This window comes from Peromyscus leucopus, chromosome X, assembly GCF_004664715.2.
Source record: "Peromyscus leucopus breed LL Stock chromosome X, UCI_PerLeu_2.1, whole genome shotgun sequence".
NCBI classification, from domain to species: domain Eukaryota; kingdom Metazoa; phylum Chordata; class Mammalia; order Rodentia; family Cricetidae; genus Peromyscus; species Peromyscus leucopus.
The window spans coordinates 114,364,460-114,388,878 of NC_051083.1; the positions used below are offsets into that span (position 1 = coordinate 114,364,460).

The window sequence follows — 24,419 nt, forward strand, 5'->3', positions numbered from 1 at the left end:
ATCTTGTTCCAGTTAAGGGCCTAGGAGCAAATTTCAGAAGCATAGGTGAAATTTAACCGTCACAGGTTATCTAAAGACTGAGACTTAGGGCTGGGATGTATTTCAGATGTGTAGAGTGCTTACCTAGCATTCAAGAAGCCCTGGGTTCAATCCCCAGTGCCACATAAAACTTGATATTGTAGCACACACCTTTAATCCCACCATTCAAGAGGTAGAGGCAGGAGAATTAGAATTTTGAGACGATCCACAGCCCGGGCTACATAAGATTCTGTCTAAAAAAAAGTAAGACTTAATCATAGAACTGGGGAATGAGTCTCCTTGTCTCCTCTACACAAACAAAGGTCTATCTGCTAGGGTTCATTATACCCAATTAGTACTATCTGATATTTAACAATAATTTATAAGGACTAATAAATTGCAAAGACCAGTTTAAGAACACAAAGACACATTAAAACTGAGTTAGACCATGATAAATGAAGACCACATGAGAATAGGAAGAAGCAAAGTGCTAGAGAGGTTCACAGAAATCCACAAAGATACCTCCACAGTAGACTGCTGGCACTGGTCGAGAGAAAGCCCGAACTGACCTACTCTGGTGATAGGATGGCCAAACACCCTAATTGTCATGCTAGAAATCTCATCCAATGACTGAGGGAACCAGATACAGAGATCCATGGCCAGGCCCCAGGTGGAGCTCCAGGAGTCCAATCGGTGAGAAAGAGGAGGGTTTGTATGAGCGAGAATTATTGAGACCAAGATTGGAAAAAGGACAGGGACAATTAGCCAAACAAATGGAAACATATGAACTATGAACCAATAGCTGAGGAGCCCCAACTGGATCAGGCCCTCTGGATAAGTGAGACAGTTGATTAACTTGAACTGTTTAGGAGGCACCCAGGCAGTGGGACTAGGTCCTGTCCTCAGTGCATCAGCTGGCTGTTTGGAACCTGGGGCTTATGCAGGGACACTTAGCTCAGCCTGGGAGGAGGGGACTGGACCTGCCCGAACTGAATATACCAGGTTGAACTCAATTCCCAGGGGAGTCTTTGACCTAGAGGAGATGGGAATGAAGGGTGGGCTGGGGGAAGGCGGGGGGGGGGGGGAGGAGGGGAGAGGACAAGGAAATCCGTGGCTGATATGTAAAATTAAATTAAATTATAAAATATAATTAAAAAATTGAGTTAGATATGGCAAGGATGTTGGTGAAAATAGGCAAATGAGAGAGACAGATGAATAATAAGAGCAGAATTAGAAACTCTAAGGAAGAATAGAAATACTAGTCATCAAAAGCACTATAACAGGCAGAAGACCATTGACAGGCCATTAGTAGACTAGACATGGTTGAGGAAAGAATTTCTGAGATTGAATATTTAAAAATGTAAAAGGCTATAACTAAAAACATGCTTTAGCCCATCTAGGATGTTATTATTGAAAAACATACCAAAGACTGGGTAGCTTATGCTCAATGAAAATGTATTTTTTTAACAGTTTCAGAAGCTGGGCAATTCAAGATCAAAGCACCAGATCTTCTGCATTTGGCAAATGCCTACTTCTGGGTTCATAAATGGTATCTTTAGTATTATCACACCAGAAAGGGGTAAGGCAGTTCTCTGGGGCCTCTTCCATGAGGATACTAATGCCAAGCACCTCCCCAAAGTTCTACTACCTAAATGGTGAGTAGGTTTCAGCATATGAATTTTGGGCTATATAAACATCTAGAAGACAACAAAAGCATAGAGAAAAATAACTAAAAGAAAATAACAGGATATCCAGCAACCTGGTACAAACACAGAAAGTGTAAGCATATATAACGGCAAAGCCAAAAGAGAAGAGAAAAAGCAATTATAACTAAACATTTTCCCAAACCTGTGATATACACAAAACTACATACAGATCCATGAAGTTCATAGAGCATTAAAGATGAATGTCCTCAAATCTACTCAAAGTTCAGCAAATCAAAATAGAGAAAAAACTTATTAAAATAGGCTGGAACAAAACCAATACCTCACCTATAGAGCAGTAAATAGAAACATTACATAGAATTTCTCAGAACTACATAAAGCAAGAGAACAGAGGAAAATATTTTAGCAAAATATGTCACCAATGTAGAATTTTGTGCCCTGTGAAATTATGTTCAAAAGGAACTAAGAAGAAATAAAGATTTCTTCAGCTAAATAAAAACTGAGGGGGAGTTTTGACAGTAAGTCTGTCCTGCAAGAAATATTAAAGCTGTTCAGAGCAACAAAAAAAATGATATAGTTCAGAAATTCAGATCTACACAAAGGAAAAATATAACATAAAAGATGAGCAAGTGATGGTAAGATAAAAGTGATCTAGAGTATAATGTTCAAAATTGTAGCAGTAACAATGCACACACTTAAGTACATGTGAAATGAATGGTAGCAATGATGCATGGGATGAAGAGGAATTGGAAATATTTTGTTATTGTAGGATACTTGCATAATCTTAAACTATATAGAAAACAGTATAACTGATATACTGAGGAAAGAGAAAATATAACAGAAAATGCTTAAAACAATATAAAGAAAAAGTATGGAGGACAAATTAGGAGGAAAGAACGAGGATAATTCAAAGAAAACTGCAGCAAATATGGTAGATATTTATCCAGTCGTACCAATAATCACTTCAAATGTCATACCAGTCAAAAGGCAGAGATTACCACTAGAGTGGATCAAAAAAGTCCCTAGCCATGTATGATTGCACACATCTATATTCTCAGGACTCATGAGGTCATTGCAGGAGGATGGCTTCAAGTTTGAGACCAGTCTGGTCTACAAATCAATTTATTTTTAAGGAGCAGTCCATTTCTCAAATTTAATTAACAATGCAAGCACTTTATAGAATACTTCCTATGAATCCACACTGTATTCAGTACTTGGCCTTATTTAACCCCACATTGTGAAATAAACAAAAAGCATAGACTAGTCATATATGTAAACTAAACTAAATGAGGTGCTTAGTGTGCCTGTAAGCCATTTGTGGTTGAAATACAACCACTAAAAGTATTATCCCTGCTGTGGGATCTTTGTATGTCAAATCTGTTGCTCTGACTGGTCAATAAATAAAACACTGATTGGCCAGTGGCCAGGCAGGAGGAAGTATAGGCGGGACAAGGAGGAGACAAATTCTGGGAAGTGGAAGGCTGAGTCAGAGAAACTGCCAGCCACTGCCATGAGTAGCAACATGTAAGATACTGGTAAGCCACGAGCCATGTGGCAAGGTACAGATTTATAGAAATGGGTTAATTTAAGATAGAAGAACAGTTAGCAAGAAGCCTGCCACGGCCATACAGTTTGTAAGCAATATAAGTCTCTGTGTTTACTTGGTTGGGTCTGAGCAGTAGTGGGACTGGCGGGTGACAGAGATTTGTCCTGACTGTGAGCAAGGCAGGAAAACTCTAGCTACATGACTTATTCATATATAAGGCAAGCCACTTATTAATTGTGATAAACAGTAAGTTTTAAGCCAGCCAAATTTACTTTTTTTTTTGGAAAAATCAAAGTAACAACAATAAGCAAACAAAACCAACCATACCAAGACTCAGCTATATGAACCATAAGAAATATACTTAAATGTAAAGCCTATATAGATAAACAAGTAAAGAGAAGAAGGAAGATAATGCCATTTTAGTAGTAATTAAAAATGGAAGTAGCTACATGAATGTAGTTGAAGATTTCCTGTGTCCCGCCCGGCCCATGGTCGGGACAAATCTCTCTCATGTACAGTCCCACGGTAACTTATAAAATATATCACTCAGAGGCTTATATTAATTACAAACTCTATGGCCAATGGCTTAAGTTTCTTGCTAGCTAGCTCCATCATCTTAAATTAAGCCATTTTTATTAATCTATATTTTGCCACATGGCTGTGATGTTACCAGTCTGCTGGCATGTTGCTCTTTGGACAGCAGGCTGGTGTCTCCCTCTCCTCTGCTTTCTTCTCTCCATGTATCTGCTTGGATGTCTCACCTGCCTCTAAGCTGCCTTGCCACAGGCCAATGCAACTTTATTTATCAACCAATCAGAGCAACATATATTTCACAGCACAGAAAGACTTCCCACGATACATGAATTTAAGACAAAGCTAACTGCAGAGCAAGGAAAGTTATCAAGAATTAGGACAGGGGCCTTGTTAAAGGGGCCTGCACTTAAGAAGGCATCACTCTCTTTAATGTGTAATATGCTAACAGAGCTTCAAATTATGTGAAACAAGAGCTGAGGGGCTGTAAAGAGAAGCAGAGGAATTGACTAACACCCCTCTATAAGACATGGATGAGGTCAGAAAGCAGAACATCTGGAAGGGCATAGTTGGACTCAATACTCCTATCAATCAAATAGATAAAACTGACATCTGCAGACTATTTCATTCAACAAGAGCAAATTACAAATTATAAACTCACATGGACATGTCACTAAAAGAGACCACATTCGAGGCCATGAATTATACCTTAATGTCAAAATGGAAATTATACCATGACTCTTCTTAGAGAACAATGGAATATGACAAAAAAATCTATAATGAAGACAGCTGAACATTCCCCAATACTGGAGACTGAACAACTTACTTTTAAATAATACATGGGTCAAAGAAAAAATTTCAAACTAAATTTAAATGAAAACACAACTTATTTAAATCTGTGGAGTGTGGCAAAGTGGTGCTTAGAGGGAAATTTGTAGGAAGAAATGCTTATATTAGAAATGAAGAAAGATCTATGGTCAAGTATGAAACTTGCTATCTTAGGGAACTAGATAAAAGAAGACTTATAGCTAGAGTTTTCCTGCTTTGCCCACAGTCAGGACAAATCTTTGTCACCCGCCAGTCCCACAGCAGCTCAGACCCAACCAAGTAAACACAGAGACTTATATTGCTTACAAACTGTATGGCCGTGGCAGGATTCTTGCTAACTGTTCTTTTATCTTAAATTAACCATTTCCATAAATCTATACCTTGCCACGTGGCTGGTGGCTTACTGGCGTCTTCAAAGACTAAATTAAATAAGTTAAATATTAGTTTGTTAATAGTTGGCAGTTTCTTATGAAATTAAATATATACTTGTCATAAAACTGAGTAGTTGTGCTTCTTGGTGTTTATCTAAATGAACTGAAATTTAATGCCCTTCCCCCAATCCTGTGTTTGCATATTTATAGTCCCTTTACCCATAATTGCTTAAACTTGGAAGCACCACAGATTTCCTTTAGTGGGTTAATGGAGAAATAAATTGATATATTCAGGTAATGCAATATTATTTAGTGGTAAAAAGAAATGAGTCCTTGAGCTGAGAAAAGTCACAGAGGAAACAAAGGCATGGTACTAAGTGAAAGAAGCCATTTTGAAAATGTTCTACAGTAGTTGATTTCAATTACATGACATTCTGGAAAAGGAAATACCATGGACACAGCAAAAAGATGAGTAGCTTCCAAAGGCTACCAGGGACGAGTGAAGAACAGGTAGAACACAAACTTTAGGGCAATGAAACTATTTTGTATGTTACCACAATGGAAGGGCCATGTCATTACACATACATTAATACCTATAGAATGTAGTATGTAATATACACACTAGAGAAGCCCTTCTGTAAACTATAGACTTCCGGTGATGATTGGTCAATGAAGGCTCATTACGATACAAATACATCATTATGGTAGGAGAGGTTGATTGGGGTTGGTGTAGGAGACTGCCTCTGTAGAGACAAGGATTATATAGGAAGTCTTTTCCCTTTTACTGTGAACCAAAAGACAAAAAAAAAAAAAACCTTGAAGAGATAATTTATTAATAAAATGAAGATGCATGGAGAAACCTACTTTAGATTTAATTATTTATGAGTTTGTGCAAATTTTCAAGGTCAAAATTATAAAGGCTATTTGTAAATATTTAGTCAGAGGATTTTTCATTAATCCAATAAACATTTATTGAGTACTCTCTGTATTCCAGGCTTATGACTAAGGTAAAAATAGGTGACTCCACTGATCTCCACTGTTTATCTACTACATTAAAGGAAACATTTTCCTTTTTATGGTGTTGGGGAACAAACCTAGGGCCTGCATATGTGAGACCAGAGCTTTACCACTGAGCTATACTCCCATTCCACCTCTTAAAAATGCCAATAAAACATGAAATCTGGAAGAGCAGATAGGAAGTTGGACCCAAATTACAAAGTTGTGCATTAAGTGTGTAAGTACATTAAAAAGCAACTGGACAAAGATGTGGATTTTCCCAGTTACTGTGGGGAGGTATTTTTGGTTGGTAGAAAGTAAAAGAAAAATAATGAAATAAAACAATTAAAATTATTATAATAAATGATTGAAGAATCTAGATTTCAAAGAAAAGCTTTCAAGGCCAGGAAATATGTGGCAGCCATGATTACTGCAAGCAGCCCCTGGAAAGGCAATGCTTGAAGCTATGAGAGTGATGCTGAAGATGCAGTGGAGATCTCAGGTGGTTCGAGATGTCAGAAACATGGAGTGCTCATTTAGGAAAACTACAGTTAAGAAGCAGAGCTAGCCCAGGAGAATGACTGTGTGGGCTGCAAATGGCGGGATTTGATGTCTGTCCTGTTGCCTTTCGCTCCTTTTGCTCATATCTCTGTTTTTAGTGGAAAAAGCATCACCCTGTAGACTGGCTGCTCTCATGAGGTCACCAGGGAAAAAGAAAGCCACTATTCAAGCATCCCTCTCTCTGCTTCCTGTTTACCCTGATGGGAACAACTCAGCTATGCCTTCTGTGTCATGATGAACCAAAATCCCCCAAACCTTGAGCAAAAAGCAATCTCTACCCCCTTAAAAGATGGGCTATACATAGGAAAAAATACTTGTTTTTAGGCAGAATCTCAAAGTCCAGAATGTCCTTGAACTCACTATGTAGCCACCTATGATCTTGAACTCGTTCCTCCTGCCCCTCCTCCCAAGTGCTGAAATTACAGGCATCTGCTACCATGTCTGGATTTAAAGAGAACTCTATCCTGAGACGAAGACATATTTCATTCCCAAAAGGAATCTGCCTTTAGGGAGAACTGAGTTTAATTAAATGACTCGAACCTAAGAGTATTCCTGGAGTTATTAGGCTATGGTTAGACTGGCTACCTAAAGCAGAGAGTGGTACTACAATAGAAAGAAAGCCTTTCTCAGTTTCCACACTTGTTTTCAATGGATGATTATGCAATTATCTTGATATAGTAGCTTTAAATCTCATATTTCAATTGATCAATTATCAAAGACCTTTTTCAGGGCACACTCGTTTTGTGTGTGGTTTTTGTAACTGATTTTAATTACTTCTGTATTCACACAGATTTTATGTCTTTGAAGAGAAAGCCATTACACAGAGACTTGCATTGCCAGATCTCTAAATATTATCTACCCATGCCATCTCCCAGTGGCTGAGATACTGTTCATCAGGCATTCACAGCACCAAGGGAAGACGACATAAGTGATTTGTGTAATGAACAAAATGGTATAGGGAAAGGGACATTAACCATCTGTCTAACGGAAGAAGCAATATTTGGTTTGTTTGCTGGATCAGTTCCAAGGACAGTATCTCAAGCTGGCATCGGGCTGCATAGGCATACAGGTTCCTCTGGAAAGTGTGACTCCAGATGGACAGTTGTTTCTGCTTTGCTTTGACTATCATTTGGTGATCTACATGGCTCAAAATAAAACAGTAACATTTCATCTCCCTCCTTTTGTTACTTCATGGACTACAGTACCACAGGCCAGTGGTTATGCTCATGTTCTACATGCCACATGGAGATGCACGTCTGAGGAAAGGGCAGAGATTCAGGAGAGTGCTCAGAGGCATAACCTGTAGTTGAAATGTGAAAATGTTTTCCCTGTGAGAAAATGAGGAGAAGAGTGCTTGTGTCCTGCCTGAGGGAAAGGGCTTGGTGATGAGCACTGACAGAAGCAAGAGCAGATAATAATCTTCTCAGTTTACACCCATCACTGAGAAAACACCCCGAACAAACAAACAAACAAACAAACAACAAACAAAAAATAAGGTAGTGATCAGTGATAATGCTGGGGAGGGCTTCTCTACATAATGTATTTCCTACTCTCTGAAGTTAAGGTTTCTGTCATTTAAATGAGAACACAAAGTCTTTCCTTTCATAGACTTCATGTTAATTGGGCCCATTCCTGATGTTGGAGTCTTTCATACATGGCCAGAACACTGAAATATTCAATATTACCTTTGAATACTATGTATGAATAGTTAAACCTACAGTCTTGATACTGTGGAGCACAGTATGGAGAACACATTCCTATTCTGCCATCATTAGCTTTCAGTTTCTCTTTTCTGACTAGTCCCTATGTGGGAAATGTTTTTCTTTATGCCAACTGCTTCTTAGATCTGAAGGCTTCCAGTTTCTCTTGACAATATGAAAATATGAAGGCAGCTGTGAACATCTCCTTCTAGAGGAGCCACGGAAAGCAGAATCTCAGACATGTGTCTGTACAATGAAGAACCAAAACAGACTTTTGTGCCATTAAAAATATTGGATGATGTAAAGGAAACAAACAAGCAAGCAAGCAAGCAAACAAACAAACAAAACCAAATAATAAGTGCATTCAGTGATTCAGCTACTCTTGGAAAGCTTTATTATAGCAGATACTAAAAAATGTTACAAGATGATAGAAATCCTAAACTAAACATTGGAGCCCTAGCAATTCTCAAAGGGTAATAAGCTAAAAACAACAGACAGACAGATTACCTAAGTACAACCTATAGAGGTGGCTACAAAATGGTTCAGGCAAAATCAAGTGGTTTCCTTGATCTCGTAAAGCCTTATTCTCTTTGCCTCTCTATATGTCATTATCTCTCTCTACCCAGTCTTCTGCCAGCATGGATGCATCTGGGACATCATGGTTCCTCTCTATAACACCTACATCCCCCTGCCAAATACTGAATCCCCATTGGTCAGTTGCTTCTTTGCCCTTCATCCCTCTAAGATTCTGTTCTTAAATCCTTAATCTCTTAGAGTGGCCAACTTCATCCAGTTAGTTAATTGTTTTTTGGATAGGGTCTACTGTAAACTCCTCAGCACCCTATATTTCTTCAGCCTTCTGAAAACCTTTGACCAAGCTGACCATCCCAGTCTGTAACTCATGGTCACTTGACTCAAGTCTCTGCTCTTTCTCTTGGGCCTCAGAGGACTTTTCAAGGAAGTTGTGGAACTAGACAGCTAGATTCATATGGAATCATGTTAGTCCTTAGTGACGCGATCTCACGCCTCTTTTTTCTTCCTTCCATGTGTCCTACAATATGTACTCAATATCTATTCCTTGCCTTTCATGGTCTTATTTCTAAATAGCCTCTGTGATTAATGGATGACCAATCTCTTACTATATACAGAAGTCTGGGCTACATACATACTTTCAGCATCCCTCTCTCTCTCATCTCAGAGAAAATTCTCATTAGAATGTAAGCTTCTTCTAAGTTTGAGTCCCTTATTATTCTTTCTTCTAGGGCTTCATTTCCACAAATTCCCATAAATGTTGCCATATCTTCAAGTACTGAAGAAGCCACAATCTTCATTAGCTTTCTTCTCTTTTATTGAACATCAAAAATCAATTTTAAAAGGGCACATTTATAATCCCAGAACTCAAGAGGAAGAGATAGGAAGAGTACCTCAGGTTTGAGATCAACTTGGGCTACATTGAGTTCCAGAGCAGTTTGGGCTACTCAGCAAGACCCTGCCTCCCCATGCCGTCTCCCTATCAACCCAAACAACCACCACAACACAAATCCTTTCATTTCAGTCCATTCATACAAGCTCTGTTCTGTGGATCACACTGTGTTCCTCCCTGCCATCCCAAAGATGTTGAAGCTGTAAGAATGGGATCTTGCTTCGTAACAGGGCATTTACAGAAGTAATCAAGTTACAGTGTAGTCATTATGGTGGGTCCTAACCTTATGATTGGCACCCTCACAGAAAGGAGAAATTTGGGCAGGGAGATAGACATACATCATGTGAGCATAAAGGCAGAAATTGGGGTAATATATCTCTGTGTCAAAGAATGCTAATGATTGCTGCCAAACAGCCAGAAACTGGGAGGAAGCAAAAACAGATTATGTCTCACAGCCTTCAGAAGGAACCAACTCTGCTGATACCTCCACCTTGTGTTCCTAGTTTTAAGAAAATAAAGACAATATATATGTTTTAAAACACAACTCTGTAGGGCAGTGGTTCTCAACATTTCAAATGCTACTACCTCATGTTGTGACCCCCAACTATAAAATTATTTTGTTGCTACTTCATAACTAATTTTGCTACTGTTACAAATTGTAATGTAAATATATGATATGTAGGATATCTGATATGTAACCCTTGTGAAAGGGTCATTCGACCCCCAAAGAGGTTGTGACCCACCAGGTGAGAACTGCTGCTACAGGGCAGGAGAGATGGCTCAGCAGTTAAGAGCATTGGCTGATCTTGCAGAGAAACTGGGTTCAATTCCTAGTACTCATTTGGCAACTTATAACCATTTGCAGCTCCAGTTCCAGGGACTCTAACACCTTCTTCTGGCCTCCATAGGTACTGCACATATGTTGGGCACAGATATAATATATATGCCAGCAAAACACACATATACACACAAAATAAAATAAATAAAAATGACTGTATAAGTCTCCCATGGTATGGTACTTTGCTATTCTGGCTCTAGTGAAGCTAATACACTCATCTGCTCCCCAGTCTCTCAGACTAGAGAAGAGGCTCATTCAATTATCTTTACTTTTCTTCATCTATACACCAGCCTTACACTACAGCCTTTCGAGTCTATTCCTTTATGAATGACTCTAGCATCTTTAATCTTACATTTCCATTCCCTTTTTTTCCTGTCATTTTTCTCACTCCTAGTGCCATCACTCAAGCCAAAGTCTTCATCATTTTACAACTCTATTCATAAAACAGAATCTGGCTGGTCTCTTTTTTTCTAAAATGATCTACTAAAATGTAGATATCATGATGTTTTCATCATAGCAGTGCTATGGCCTGATGTACTTAGGGTGTCATATTGCTTACTATGTTAAATATGAGCCTGGTATGTATTCTCCTCTGGACTTTAGACTTATTGCGCCTAACTGGTCTTTTCTCCCCAATACATATCATGCATGCCTCTTTCCATCACTGAATCCCTATTCCTTCTACTCGCCCATACCATCAGGATGTTCTTACTCTTGTTCTTTCTATCTAAACCTGTTCCCCTTTCAAGGCCCTGAGCAATTGTTACTGACTGTGGCTACTTGGGATCACACTGTTATCTCTTGCCCTGGCTGGATTCTAATCAGTACTCTAGGTTAGCAGCAAGTAGTTTTTTTTTAATTTATGCAAATTTATTTATATTTATATTAATATTTCTCTAAGCTTTCAGGACATCATAATAATTAATTGGTCAAATTCTTAAAGTAAGAATAATGGAAACTAGATGATGGGGAGGAGGAAATAGGGAAGAGAATATTTTGGCTAGAACAATCAAGAAAAATTTGTCTATTTCATTGTTTTTCAAATGGTCCCTGGACCACCAGAATCTAAATAATTGAATTATCTGAAATACCATTAAAGACCTACTGCGTCAGACTCTCTGTATCTCCTAAATATTTTTTAAATTTTCATTTCATTCAGCTTAATTGGGGTATGACTAATAAAGAATTATATATACTCAAGGTTTACATTTTTTTCCAGAGAAATACGCTTTGTACAATGGGGGTTGCTAGCTTTTTTTGAATGTCTACTCTCACAGCAAATTTCACATATAAAATACATTAATTATTGTAGTGACAGTAGTACACACTGGATCTCTAGAACATGTCATCTCATGACCGACAGCTTGTACCCTCTAGGATGATTTTTAGGTGGACCAGTCCTGGTAACCACTAATCCAACTGAAGAAGGCAAAGGGGTTATGTAGAGAATACCCTCTTAGCCCTTCTGTTTACTAGGTACATGATTAACAACAGAAAAAAAAAAACAATTTCCCAATATCCAGTTTGCTCTGATGGGATTTCCCTCTGTTGAATAGATGGCTTTCTTTCATTGCAAGTACTGTACCACAGATATTGGTTAAAGCAGGGTCTGTGGAAGAACAGAAATTCTGTGGCACTCCAAGGTAATGTAACGACTTTTATTTTGTTTGAGGAGTAAAAGATAACCAGGGAAGCACTATAGGCCCCTGGAATTCAAGTTGGGGGAGCACAGTGAGGGAAAACAACAACGTGGAGATCTACTTGCTTAAGCTTTTAATTGGAAACAAGTGATAGCTAAAACATATAGCTGATTTAGATAAAAACTAAGGAGACTCTTGCTGGCTCACGTCGAGCAGGATTTCTGCAGTTGAGTACTACGGAAGCAAGATAACAGAATTAGATACGATCGAGGGGAAGAAAAATGCACAAAAGTCCTTGAATTAAAATGAATTGAAACCTTCTGGGAGAAAAGCTATTTGGTAAGCTCCATTAAGTCTATTGTAGATAGCTTTATTTGACAAAGCAGCATCCTGGCATGTGGAACAGGAAAGAAAATAGCTATAAGATGATCTGTCAGGGAGTTTCCAGTCTCTGAACGAATAAGATTCTGTGCAGTAGCCAATACAGCTTTTAACTCAGAAGAGATACAGAAGCAAAATGCAATTATATATCCCTAGTAAGTGCATTCAGTATGAATTTCCCACACATCCCTCACCTCCCCCAGTCACTCCTCAAACTCTATAATCCATCATGTGATGCTCAAAATTAGGTTGCATTCATTCAACTCTAACTATGTATAAGCAGTGTATATGATGCTGGAGATACTGAGGTGGAGGCAATACTACAAGTCATAATTAATCTGCTCTAATATATCTTAGCGAAGCACTTAAATAAATTGAATAGCTCCATTATTATTATAGTCTTTTCTTGATTTTGGCTATAGATTTGTGGTATTTATTTGCAACAATTCAATATTCTGAAAATGCTAACCACTGCTTATAAAGTATCTAGTACAGACAATAGTTGGTATGTTTATGGATCAAATGTATCACAAAAATGGAGAAAATTCCATTGCAATAGGTAATGGATACCTTTAAAAGTCTGGCTTGAATTTTTTTCTGTAAGAATTTCCATTTATGGAGTGAAGATTCTAAGACCCCTTATATGAGACCAGAACCTCTGACTTCGATATAGGAACTGGGAAATGTAAGTTGGAGTTTTGGTCAATCAGTATGTCCCCCTACCACATGACCATGACATTCAATTACTTAATACATTTCCAATGTTTACAACTTGCTTGGCATGTAACAGCTATGAAATGACTGGATGAATCTGACTAGAACAAAATCCAAGTTAGCTGTTATGTTATGGAAGATAATTGTTAGTGAGGGAAAAGAATCTCCCAGATCTGAGACTAGAATTCAGATATTTCAAATTTAGGCCCAGTGGTTTTATGATTTTAAAGATATATATGTGGTATATGACATGTGTGCAGATGTGCACAGCCACACATGTACATAGACACCAGAGAAGGATGTTAGGTGTTTTGGTCTATCGTTTTCCAGTGATCTTGTGTGCCCCCCACCCCCTACAGTGCTGGAGTTACAGACATCCATGGCCATGTATGTAGCTGTTGGTGATTTGAACTCAGGTGTTCATGTTTGCCAAAGCAAACGCTTTATATACTGAGCCATCTCCCCAGCCTAATGCTTTCTTATACTGCATTTCCTCCAATTAAAGTCCTAAGATTGTTTGCAATGGTTTACCTGAAACACTGTTCTGGTGGCAGGTATTCAGTCTTGTGGTGCTCTTCCATCCACAGTAATTTATGATCAAACTAATGGGTAAAGTGTTGTCTTATTGTTCATGAAGCTTACCCTATAGGCCTACTGGGTATCAACACCACAGTTTCTGTTTTACTCTGAGTTCCAGATTATACTAGACTAGAATAAAAGCCTCCACCCAGACAACCATTTGTGGACTCTGAGTTGGTACCTAATATATTTGCTAAGTACCTTCAATAGTTATTTATTTCAGGTATGTATTACTTTGTAGATTTTAATTTTGCTACTTTACAGAAATATTTAATTTTTCTGCACTAAAATCCAAAATCTTATCTAAAATTGTTACCATGCCTGCACATGTATGTAATGTGCATGGACACGTGGAAGCAGACATGAATACTGGGTTTTGTCCTCCATCACACTCTACCTTGTTTTCGGAAACAGAGTTTCTTGCTAAACATGGAGCTCACTGATTGGCTGGCCAGCAGGTTCCAGAGATCTTCCAGCCTCTACCTCCTCAGAACTGGGATCACTGTACTATCTTTTAATTTTTTATATGGACGCTAGAGATCTGAACTTACAGCTTTATGCTTACATAGTAAGCACTTAACTGACTGAGCCATTTCCCAGCCCCTAAAAATTCTTGACAGTTTCTCCTAAATTATATAATCAACTTCGTATTCTTCTGTATGTCCTTGCTATATAGAGTTTGTTAACAAATAATATATCTATCTGTTACTTATTTGGGTAGAATGTATATATAATCTAGCATTTATGCACATGTTTCCTTATAGTTGAAGAGAATATTAATAAATCCAAATCAAATATGGAACAATGATGCCTAAATGTCCATTGAGGTTTCTAATTTTTGACAAAAGCGCACATTTTAAATTAGGCACTTCAATTGAAAAGGGGATATGTGAAGAACACAGAAAACCCTAAAGACACAGGTTTGATATTAGCAAGTGTTTACTCACATAGCCCCATCAATTTTTTTCTATCTGACATGCAGTCTGATAGGCTGATGTATACACCATCTTACCTTGTTTTAAAAGTTTGAAAACATTGCTACTGCAAGTAAATGTTTACTACATAAAACAAACCAGAATTATCATTACCTGATTCCTCCGTTTCCTTTGTTTCTGTTGTTTCTTCTATTTCATCGTCAGACATTTCCATTTCTTCTTCTCTTCTGATTCCCATTAATTCATCATTATGAATGTTGCGGATTTCCTAAGGGCAAAAGGCATGCTTTTTAGGGGGAAACTTTTAAAAATGTTGAAGAAATGGACAGAGGTATGAGGACATATTAAAGACCCTCAGGGTGCTCTTCTACAAAAACGCAATGGCACACTGAGACTAAACAGTCTTATTAAAAGGCACACTTGGCTCTTACTTATGTGGAGTTCTGGAATTTCCCTTTAGAGTTTTGTCATTATACTTTCCCATGTTGGTTCCTTTAATTTTGCTGCTTGTTATTTCCTCTCCAATAGCTTTCCTGAACAGAACTCTAAACCAAGATTTTGTAGTTTTAGAAAATACAGCAAAAATGGCTGTTAAGAGTAACCTTCTACCAGACTAACTCTCTCATGGACAATAACTAAAATGTTTGGACAAAACAAAATACATAACTATTTGATGTCATTGGACAGTGAACAAATGCATGCATATTACGAAGAGGAATTGGCATTTTGAAGAATCAAAAAAAAAAAAACAAAGAAAAAAACAAACAAACAAAAAAAACCACTATAGACAAGTCTCCCTGCTTTTAAAAAATCTCTTAGTTTGAGAGCAGATCAGAATTTAGTCACAGGGCAGCTAAATTTCTAGTAGAAAACCCAGCCTTGGTGGCCTAAATAATTGCAAGGGAGTGGTTAGTGGAATAGCAGCCACTAAAAAGAAGGGCATCTTAGAAAGAAGAAATGTGTGTGTGTGTGTGTGTAAGGAGGAATTGAAGGAGAAAGGAGAGAGGAAGACATATATACATACATACACACACAGATTCTTTACAATCTCTATATAGAATCCTTTGAAAGTTTTGCATGCTTTCTCAACCAAGGAAGCACAGAGAGTCCAAGCAGCCTAGCTAAGGCTCAAGGAGCTAAACTGTTATTGGAACTGCTATCCAATAGACAGAAACCTCTAGCTTGAATACAAAAAGATTAAACTGATCATTTAAGCAAAAGAAGAAAAAGGGAACATTTTGTAAGAACATATAAGAGTCCATAATTTTTTTTTTGTTTTTTTTTTGAGACAGGATTTCTCTGTGCAGTTTTAGATCTCACTTTGTAGACCAGGATCTCACTCTATATCCTGGATCTCACTCTGTAGACCAGGCTGGTCTTGAACTCACAGAGATTCGCCTGGCTCTGCCTCCTGAGTGCTGGGATTAAAGGTGTGCGCCACTGCTGCCAGGCAAGAGTCCATAATTTTACACTATAATATTCATATCTAGGATAACCACCAAAATCACTGGACATCTCAGGAAGTAGGTTGAGATTACATTTTCCAGAAAAAGAACAATAAATGGAGACCAACCTTGGAATGATCCAGATGTGGTACTCAGCAAACAAATAAAGTAGCTATTTACCTATCCTCCTGGTATAAAGGAATTATGCTCATATTGAAAAAAAAAAGGTAGGGAATCTCATCAGAAGGTCAGATACTTTAAAAATAACTCACAGATTCATTTAGCTTAAAATAAAAAGAAGACGAGTTTTTGTCTGGAAATAATGAACTAAGAAACAAAAAGTTTCTTTATTTTCAACATTAAATACATGTTCTTATTGTAGACCTTTATGATGTTATTGCCATTTCCTTCCACATATCTTTGTACAGTAAAAATTTTAATGAAATGATTTTTTAACATTTGGTGATAGGATTCAATCAGCATAACAAAAATTTAATCAAGAAATACTTAATGTGAAGAATTTTTTACCACTGAAAGGAGTAGAATAATGAGGGATTGATTAGGTGATAAAAATTACTCCAGAAAATAAGAAAATATCACACACAAGAACAGCTGGTATCCCTAAGATGTGACATGAACAAGAAAGGTACTTACATATACACCCACATGTGCATACTAACCCAAGTCTAAGTAGCTCTTGTTGAACACTACACTTCTATAACACACAAAGCTGAGTCATAAGAAAAGGATTGAAATCCACCATGTAGATGAAGAGTAACAATTCAGAAAAATATTCAATGTGGTCATCTGGTCTTCAAATATATGCTTGTGATCAAACACACCCTCATCCACACATGCACATACACAAGGAACATATACATACATATATACAGACATGTACATTATATCAAAACAAGAATGAGAACTACACATTTCAGAGCAACTTGAAATCACTTAGGTATCACGTGATTGTTATTAATTTCCTAGGTTTTAAGCTGAGAATCCCTACCTAGGATAACTCCTACTGGGTTATAATATAGGAATCATCTAAAGCTATCTGTGCAAATTATCCCATTTTTAAGCATTATGTATATTTCCAATAGATTTCTTTCTTTTTTTGAGTCAAGGTCTCACTAAGTAATCCTGGTTGTCCTAGAACTCACTCTGTAGTCCAGCTTGGCCTTGAACTCAGAGGTCTGCCTGCCTCTGCCTCCTGAGTGTTGGGACTAAAGGTGTATGCTACCATGCCTGGCCTTCAAATGGATTTATTTATAATCATATAGCTAGTCACTATCTTAATATCCTCCTTTTTAATTCCTTTATCAGGAAAAATGATTTCTAGTTCCAGTTTTCATTAACACTATATGAAGGACTCTTTAAAAAGTGAGTTACTTAGTATTATCACGGATTGTTAAGAAGTAGCAGAAAAACCAGATGCTAATATAGTACCTCCCATGTACAGCAGGGACTTTACTTAAAATAGAGGAAAATAATGACTTGTTTGTGATAAATGAGCTTTAAAGGGCTGTGTCATGAAAAAGATGTGCTACGTCTTATTGAGACTCCTGGCATGAAGAACAATAAGGGGATTTCTCATTCTGCTGAATGCACTCGACCTCATAAGATTTAGTTTCAGTTATCATCAGAGCTGTTACTAGAAGGTGATTATAACAAAGTTTGACACTGGCAAATTCAAATATTGTACAGTTTACTGCATCATGAAAAGCTGTGGCTTTTTAGATTTCTAATAAAAATGTAGGCTGTCACAGGATATAATCAGATACCAACTCTCAACTCACACACATGTCACTAACACTGATAAAGTTATTACTTTTCTTGGGAGAGTAAATTGTGTTCATTCTAGGGAAATATCCCAGAGCAGCAAGATCTTAAAACTAAGACAGGTCCTGTAGCTTCCCAGCATCCACAAAGCATTCTTTCGCTTCCAGTTTGGCAAGACAGCTTAAGATCTTAGAAATACAAATACTTCAATAACTACATGTATATTATATGTCTTACCTAGAGATCTTTTACAGTTTCAAATGCCCCTAGAAATATAACATACTTCGGGACAAATTTTACCTAAATGCTTTAAAATATATCAGGGACAAGAATCACCAGTTATTTTAGCTAATAATAAAATGAGAATAAGAAAAACTCAGGGAAGGTTTTTCTAAGTTTCTCAGGGGACTGCTCTGTACACTATCCAATCCTTAGCTATAACCCCCCCCCAAAAAAGCTCATATCATTATTTTTTTCTGCAAATATCCAATACTAAGTCACATAATTGGAATAGAAGCAGAGAGAACAGCAGAGGCTATGGGGTACCATATTAAAGGAAATTTAGAAGGCCCATTTGGTAAATGTCAGTGTACTTCGAAGAAAAATGAGACTTTGTTAATTCTTGGAAAACCCTACTGCTGAAGTACTCTGCATCTATTTTCTGGTGGGTCAGAAAAGCTTTGACAAAGAAATCCTTACAAAAACTTTCAGAGTAAAGTGCTAGAAGGTGGTATGCACCCCAAAAGGCATTCTAATAGCTTAGAAATAGGATCAGGTAGGGGGTAGATTCCTAGCTACTGAAGTACAGACATCAAAAGTAATAGCCGTACCTCAGATTTGCTCCATTTCTCATTCTGATATCTTGATACAGTACCGCAACCAAAATGTGGGAATGACATGCAACAACATTTTCAGTAATTAGCATGTGTTAAGCACTACAGGAAATCTTATGAGACTCGTCACTGACAGAATACTTTTTAAAATAAGCAGCCCTAAAGTTCCTATGCCACCCTTTTGCCCACTGTAAATATGTGGTGCATCTCATTTCAACAATGAACAGGTAGTGATTTCTGAAATGGTACTATAATGACTTTGAGTCTGCTCTAATGGTGGCAACCTTTTCTGAGACTTAGAAATTGTCACTACTCCATAATGGAGAACAAGATGCACTTTCATATAGAAGGAAACAAAGCAGAGACAGAAGGAAATGCATGCAAAGAACCACTTTGTACTAGTTGACATCTTTGATTTATTAAAAAGCAAGCAAATCATAAATCATTACACATTAATTATTTAACCCTTGTTTCACAAACATTTATGTGGACTTTAATTGATCTTACTCATTTTTTACGATAGGAATGTTATTACCAGAATACCAACACTCCTTATTAAATGTGTAACAAGAACCTACTCACCTACATTTTTTTTTTCAGTATTAACAAGAACCATGGTAAAAAAGGAGTCAGGAGGGAATGGAACAGAACAGAGGCTAGGGAAATAAGTAGCTTGTACACTCACAAAACAATTTGATTCTGAGATGTCATTTAATAAAATGAAGCAACTCACAAACACTGGTTTGGCTCTTGCATGGTAAATAATGGAAATACAAATTAGCTTGATATAAAATTGGGTTAGTATGCTTTTGGATGGCTGAAGGCCAACAGCCAGTCTTAATGCAAGTTAGTACTAAAACAAGGGGGCACAGATGACTTCATTATCCATCTACAAACAGTTCTTCAGAGTATGAAATGGACATAAATGGAAAAGGTTATTTTACAATTATAATCATCAAAGCCCTTTTCTTTTAGCTCTGTGGTGTAAAATATTCTATGAGTAAGGATGCAAGAGGCTATCATCTTAATGCTTATGGCTATGATTCTAGTTTTTATACATTTTCTAAGGTGTAGCACCTAGTGTAGGTGAGTTCCAGTGAAACACAGATTTTCAAATGATTCTGTAGAAAAGAGTCCCCATAGCAAATACAACCATGACTGTAGGCATCAACTTGCAGTAAGAGGAAGTGCTGTGGATATCGCTCTATATAAATAAAACACTGATGGCCAGTGACCTGACAGGAAGTATAGGCGGGACAAGGAGAGAGGAGAATTGGGGAAACAGGAAGAAGGAGGGAGAGACACTGTAGTCACTGCCAGGACAAGCAGCATGTAAAGATGCCAGTAAGCCACCAGCCACATGGCAAGGCATAGATTTATAGAAATGGGTTAATTTAAGATAAAAGAAAGTTAGCAAGAAGCCTGCCACAGCCATACAGTTTATAAGTAATATAAGTGTCTGAGTGATTATTTTATACTTGGCTTTTGGGACTGTGGGGCTTGGTGGAACCTGGAGAGAAGCTCTCCAGCAACAAATGGCGCCCAATGGCTCGAGTTTCCACCTTAAACCTGAGAATATTTAATCACCAATTCTAAACAGAGCCAAAACCAGGTTCCTGCTTCATGTCTCATATGGGCAGCTAGACACCACAAAACGTGGGTTTGAACACTGGCGGGTTCCTGGCATTTGCCTTTGACCGGCAGTATGGCGGGAATGAGGTATCTGCCAGCGGCACATTACGCTGTGTGGTAGATTTAGTCTTTACTAGTATTTAAAAAAAAAAGGTTTCTGGGCTACACACTGCTTTGATAAAAGCTTAGACCCACTATTTCTGAGACTTGATGACTCACAAAACTGGCAGAAAACGCCATGTTGGTAAGCTGAAATTGGCGGAGCCAGCAGCCACAGCACCTTTTCAGTCTTAGAATACTACAGTTTAAAACAATAGATTCATAATAAGACTGATTCAGATAAAATCGTTTACAATGTGTGTAAAATATACGTAGGCTTGAAAGAGACAAAAAAAAGATAAATTAATATAAAAAGCCACGTAAAGATGAATATTACACAGAAAATCTGGATTGTGTTGTCTTTGGGATTTTTAACTGCAAAAAAAAATTTGATAGAAAAAGATGTTATGCCCCACCACAAGAGCATTTGCTCAGCTATGTTCATATCAGCATTGTTTGTAATAGCCAAAACCTGGAAACAACCTAGATGCCCTTCAACTGAAGAATGGATAAATAAATTGTGGCACATATACACAATGGAATACTACTCAGCAGAGAAAAACAATGACATCATGAGGTTTGCAGACAAATGGATGGATCTAGAAAAAATCATCCTGAGTGAGGTAACCCAGACTCAGAAAGACAAATATGGTATGTACTCACTCATAGGAAGATGCTAGATGTGGAACAAGGATGACTGGACTGCTACTCACATCACCAGTGAGGCTACCCGGAAAACGGGACCCCAAGAAAGACACGGAGAAATGGATGAGATCTGCATGAACAGCCTGGACATGAGTGGGAGCAATGAGGGGCGAGGGGCGAGGGAAAGAGAATGGGAGATCCTAGCTGGATCAAGAAAAGAGAGGGAGAACAAGGAATAGGAGACCATGGTAAATGAGGACCACATGAGAAAAGGAAGAAAGAAAAGAGCTAGAGAGGCCCGCGGAAATCCACAAAGATACCCCCACAAAAGACTGCTGGCAATGGCTGAGAGACAGCCGGGACTGACCTACTCTGGTGATGGGATGGCTAAACACCCTAATAGTTGTGCCATAAACCCATCCAAGGACTGAGGAATCTGGATGCAGACATCCATGGCTAGGCCCCTGGTGGAGCGCTGGGAGTCTAGTTAGTGAGAAAGAGGAGGGTTTATATGAGCGAGAATTGTTGAAGCCAAGGTTGGATAAAGCACAGGGACAAATAACCAAATGAATGGAAACACATGAACTATGAACCAAAGGCTGAGGGGGCCCCAACTGGATCAGGCCCTCTGAATAGGTGAGACAGTTGATTGGCTTGATCTGTTTGGGAGGCATCTAGGCAGTGGTACCAGGTCCTGGGCTCGCTGCATGATCTAGCTGTTTGAAACCTGGGACTTACGCAGGGATGCTTGGCTCGGTCTGGGAGGAGGGGACTGGACCTGCCTGGACTGAGTCTATCGGGTCGATCCCAGTCCTTGGGGGAGTGGGGCAGGAGGGGAGAGAAAGGGGGAGTCTGTGGCTGTTATGTAGAACTGAATAGTATTGTAAAAAAAAAAAAGAAATAAAAAAAGAAAAAGATGTTAAATTAAACCAATATGTATATTTTAAAGGTACCTTAACTTCAAAATTTGGATGTAAGGATATGTTGCTTTGGAAAAGAGGTTTTGCTTTTGTTTCCACAGAAATCCAGAGGCTATGGATTTCTTCCAGATTAAGATATATCAGGTTTCACCAGCCAAGATCCCCGGAAAGGTCTCCAATAACACCATGGCCCAGATAATCTAACATCCAGAGCAGTTTCAAGGCAACTGGTTCACACAATACAACCTCAAGGACTACCCCATAGGCCTAAAATTTTCTTTGCATCCCCATAAGATACAGCACCCCCCTCCAGCAGGAAGTAGTAAGAGATGCTATGCCCAAATTCCCAAATATACCAAGCTGGCTTTAGAGGTGGAATTGGCTCACTATCCCTCTAAACCCAGACATATTGCTTTAAAAAAATGGTTAAGAGAGTCTTATGTCCCAAATCAGAAGAGCCCTCTGGTGTGGGACAGAGAAAAACCAATATTTTTTTTTAAAAACAGGTTGATTATAAATGTGATCTCTTTCTAAAAAAGAAAAGGGGATATGATATAGATATATAGGAGGATATAGAGATGATATGATAAAAGAGTAGATTAATGAACCTACTTTTAAAGAACAACTTGTTTAAAATGTTTTACATTGGTATAAATTTTAGTTTACTGATACAAACTTGAAGTTAATTTTGTTATACTGTATATATATATATATGTATATATATATATATATATTTCTATTCTTGTTTGAGGTATTAAGTTTATGTAACTCATTTAAAATTGTAATGGATAATTAAAAAATAGATTAATAATTAGTCATCTATGATAATCATATTTGTAGCCATGTTAGTTAAGTCTTTTAGGTATACATAGATATATTTCAGATAGATAGGTAATCTTCAAACACTTCATAGACCTAGAGAATATGGCATTTAAATAACTTAGAATTCTGTTGACGTGAGACACAATTGTTCCTGGCTGCACCAATTTGATCCCGAGAGAATGTTGGGCTTCTAAGACATTTCCATTTGGAAGTTTGTCTTCTTGGCACAAAATTGCCTACTGGGCAAAGAACTGCCCTTGCCTCAACTGCTGACAGTACGAATGCAATGCTGTCCTTTCTGGACAAGCGGGACACAAGGAAAGTGACCACTGTACTCTGCCAAGACAGGGTAAGATGGTCTTTCAGAATTCCTGCTTCTGAAAATGGTCTGTCAGATACTCTAGGCCTGTAGCCAATTTGAATGCACCAACAATGCTGAGAAACATTAGGTGACTGTCCAGGCTGCCAGCTGTCTTGGTCTACTCTTGCAAGATTCCCAAAAGTTGCTTGCATCCATCTACCATTTCTCAGGTACCATTATGTTCCTTCTCAGGTCTTTGATGTGGTTGAAAACTAGATAGTTGTAATTTTGTCAGTTATGATAAAAAGATAAATTAGATATAAAACCTTAAACTTACAAATATAAGATAGATAGGACATCTTTAATATTGTAACTGTAATTCTTGCTTGATAATTGTTTTGTTATATGTAATTTTACCATGTTAAAGTTAAAAACTTCCTTTTAAAAAAAAAGAAGAAAAGGGGAAGTGCTGTGGATATCACTCTATATAAATAAAACACTGATGGCCAGTGACCAGACAGGAAGTATAGGCAGGACAAGGAGAGAGGAGAATTGGGGGAACAGGAAGAAGGAGGGAGAGACACTGCAGCCACCGCCAGGACAAGCAGCATGTAAAGACACCGGTAAGCCACCAGGCACGTGGCAAGGAATAGATTTATAAAAATGGGTTAATTTAAGATAAAAGAACAGTTAGCAAGAAGCCTGCCACGGCCATACAGTTTATAAGTAATATAAGCGTCTGAGTGATTATTTTATACGTGGATTGTGGGACTGTGGGGCTTGGTGGAACCTGGAGAGAAGCCCTCCAGCAACAGGAAGGGCTTTGGCCCTCTCTTAGCATCTCTTTTCTGCTTCATTTCTAGGAGCCAAACCACGAAAGTAAAGGAATTCAAAAGACTCATTGCCAAACTAGTACTTTCATCCTATCTAAGTTCCTCAAAGATGGATTTTTCTAAATTTATGCTCTCTCTATCACTCACTCAGCAGAATAAGAATACTGGTAGATGCATGACAGTGAGACAAGGAATGAGTACCTTCTGACATGAGGCTTCCACCAGCTGATTCGTTCCCTGAGGCAACTGGGGAGAAGTTGTCAGAACTTCTAACTTGATGAAACGCCTGACTTTTGAGTTGTTCTGATTTTCAGTGGGGTGCTAAAAGGCAGCCACATCTTAAGAGGATAGCTTTTTTCACTTCCCATAGGGCCCATCTTTT

The 24,419-nt window shown here is 38.0% G+C and overlaps 1 protein-coding gene across 4 annotated transcripts in view; it reads right to left on the bottom strand.

Moving 5' to 3' along the window:
• The window catches only part of Enox2 (ecto-NOX disulfide-thiol exchanger 2), a 288,302-nt gene that overhangs the window by 18,956 nt on the left and 244,927 nt on the right, over positions 1–24,419 (bottom strand). For all 4 annotated transcript variants that reach the window (XM_037198912.1, XM_037198911.1, XM_028894264.2 and 1 more), the window contains one exon: positions 14,879–14,993. In XM_037198912.1, the coding sequence (XP_037054807.1) occupies positions 14,879–14,993 (115 nt within the window). The remainder of the gene's footprint in view (positions 1–14,878; positions 14,994–24,419) is intronic.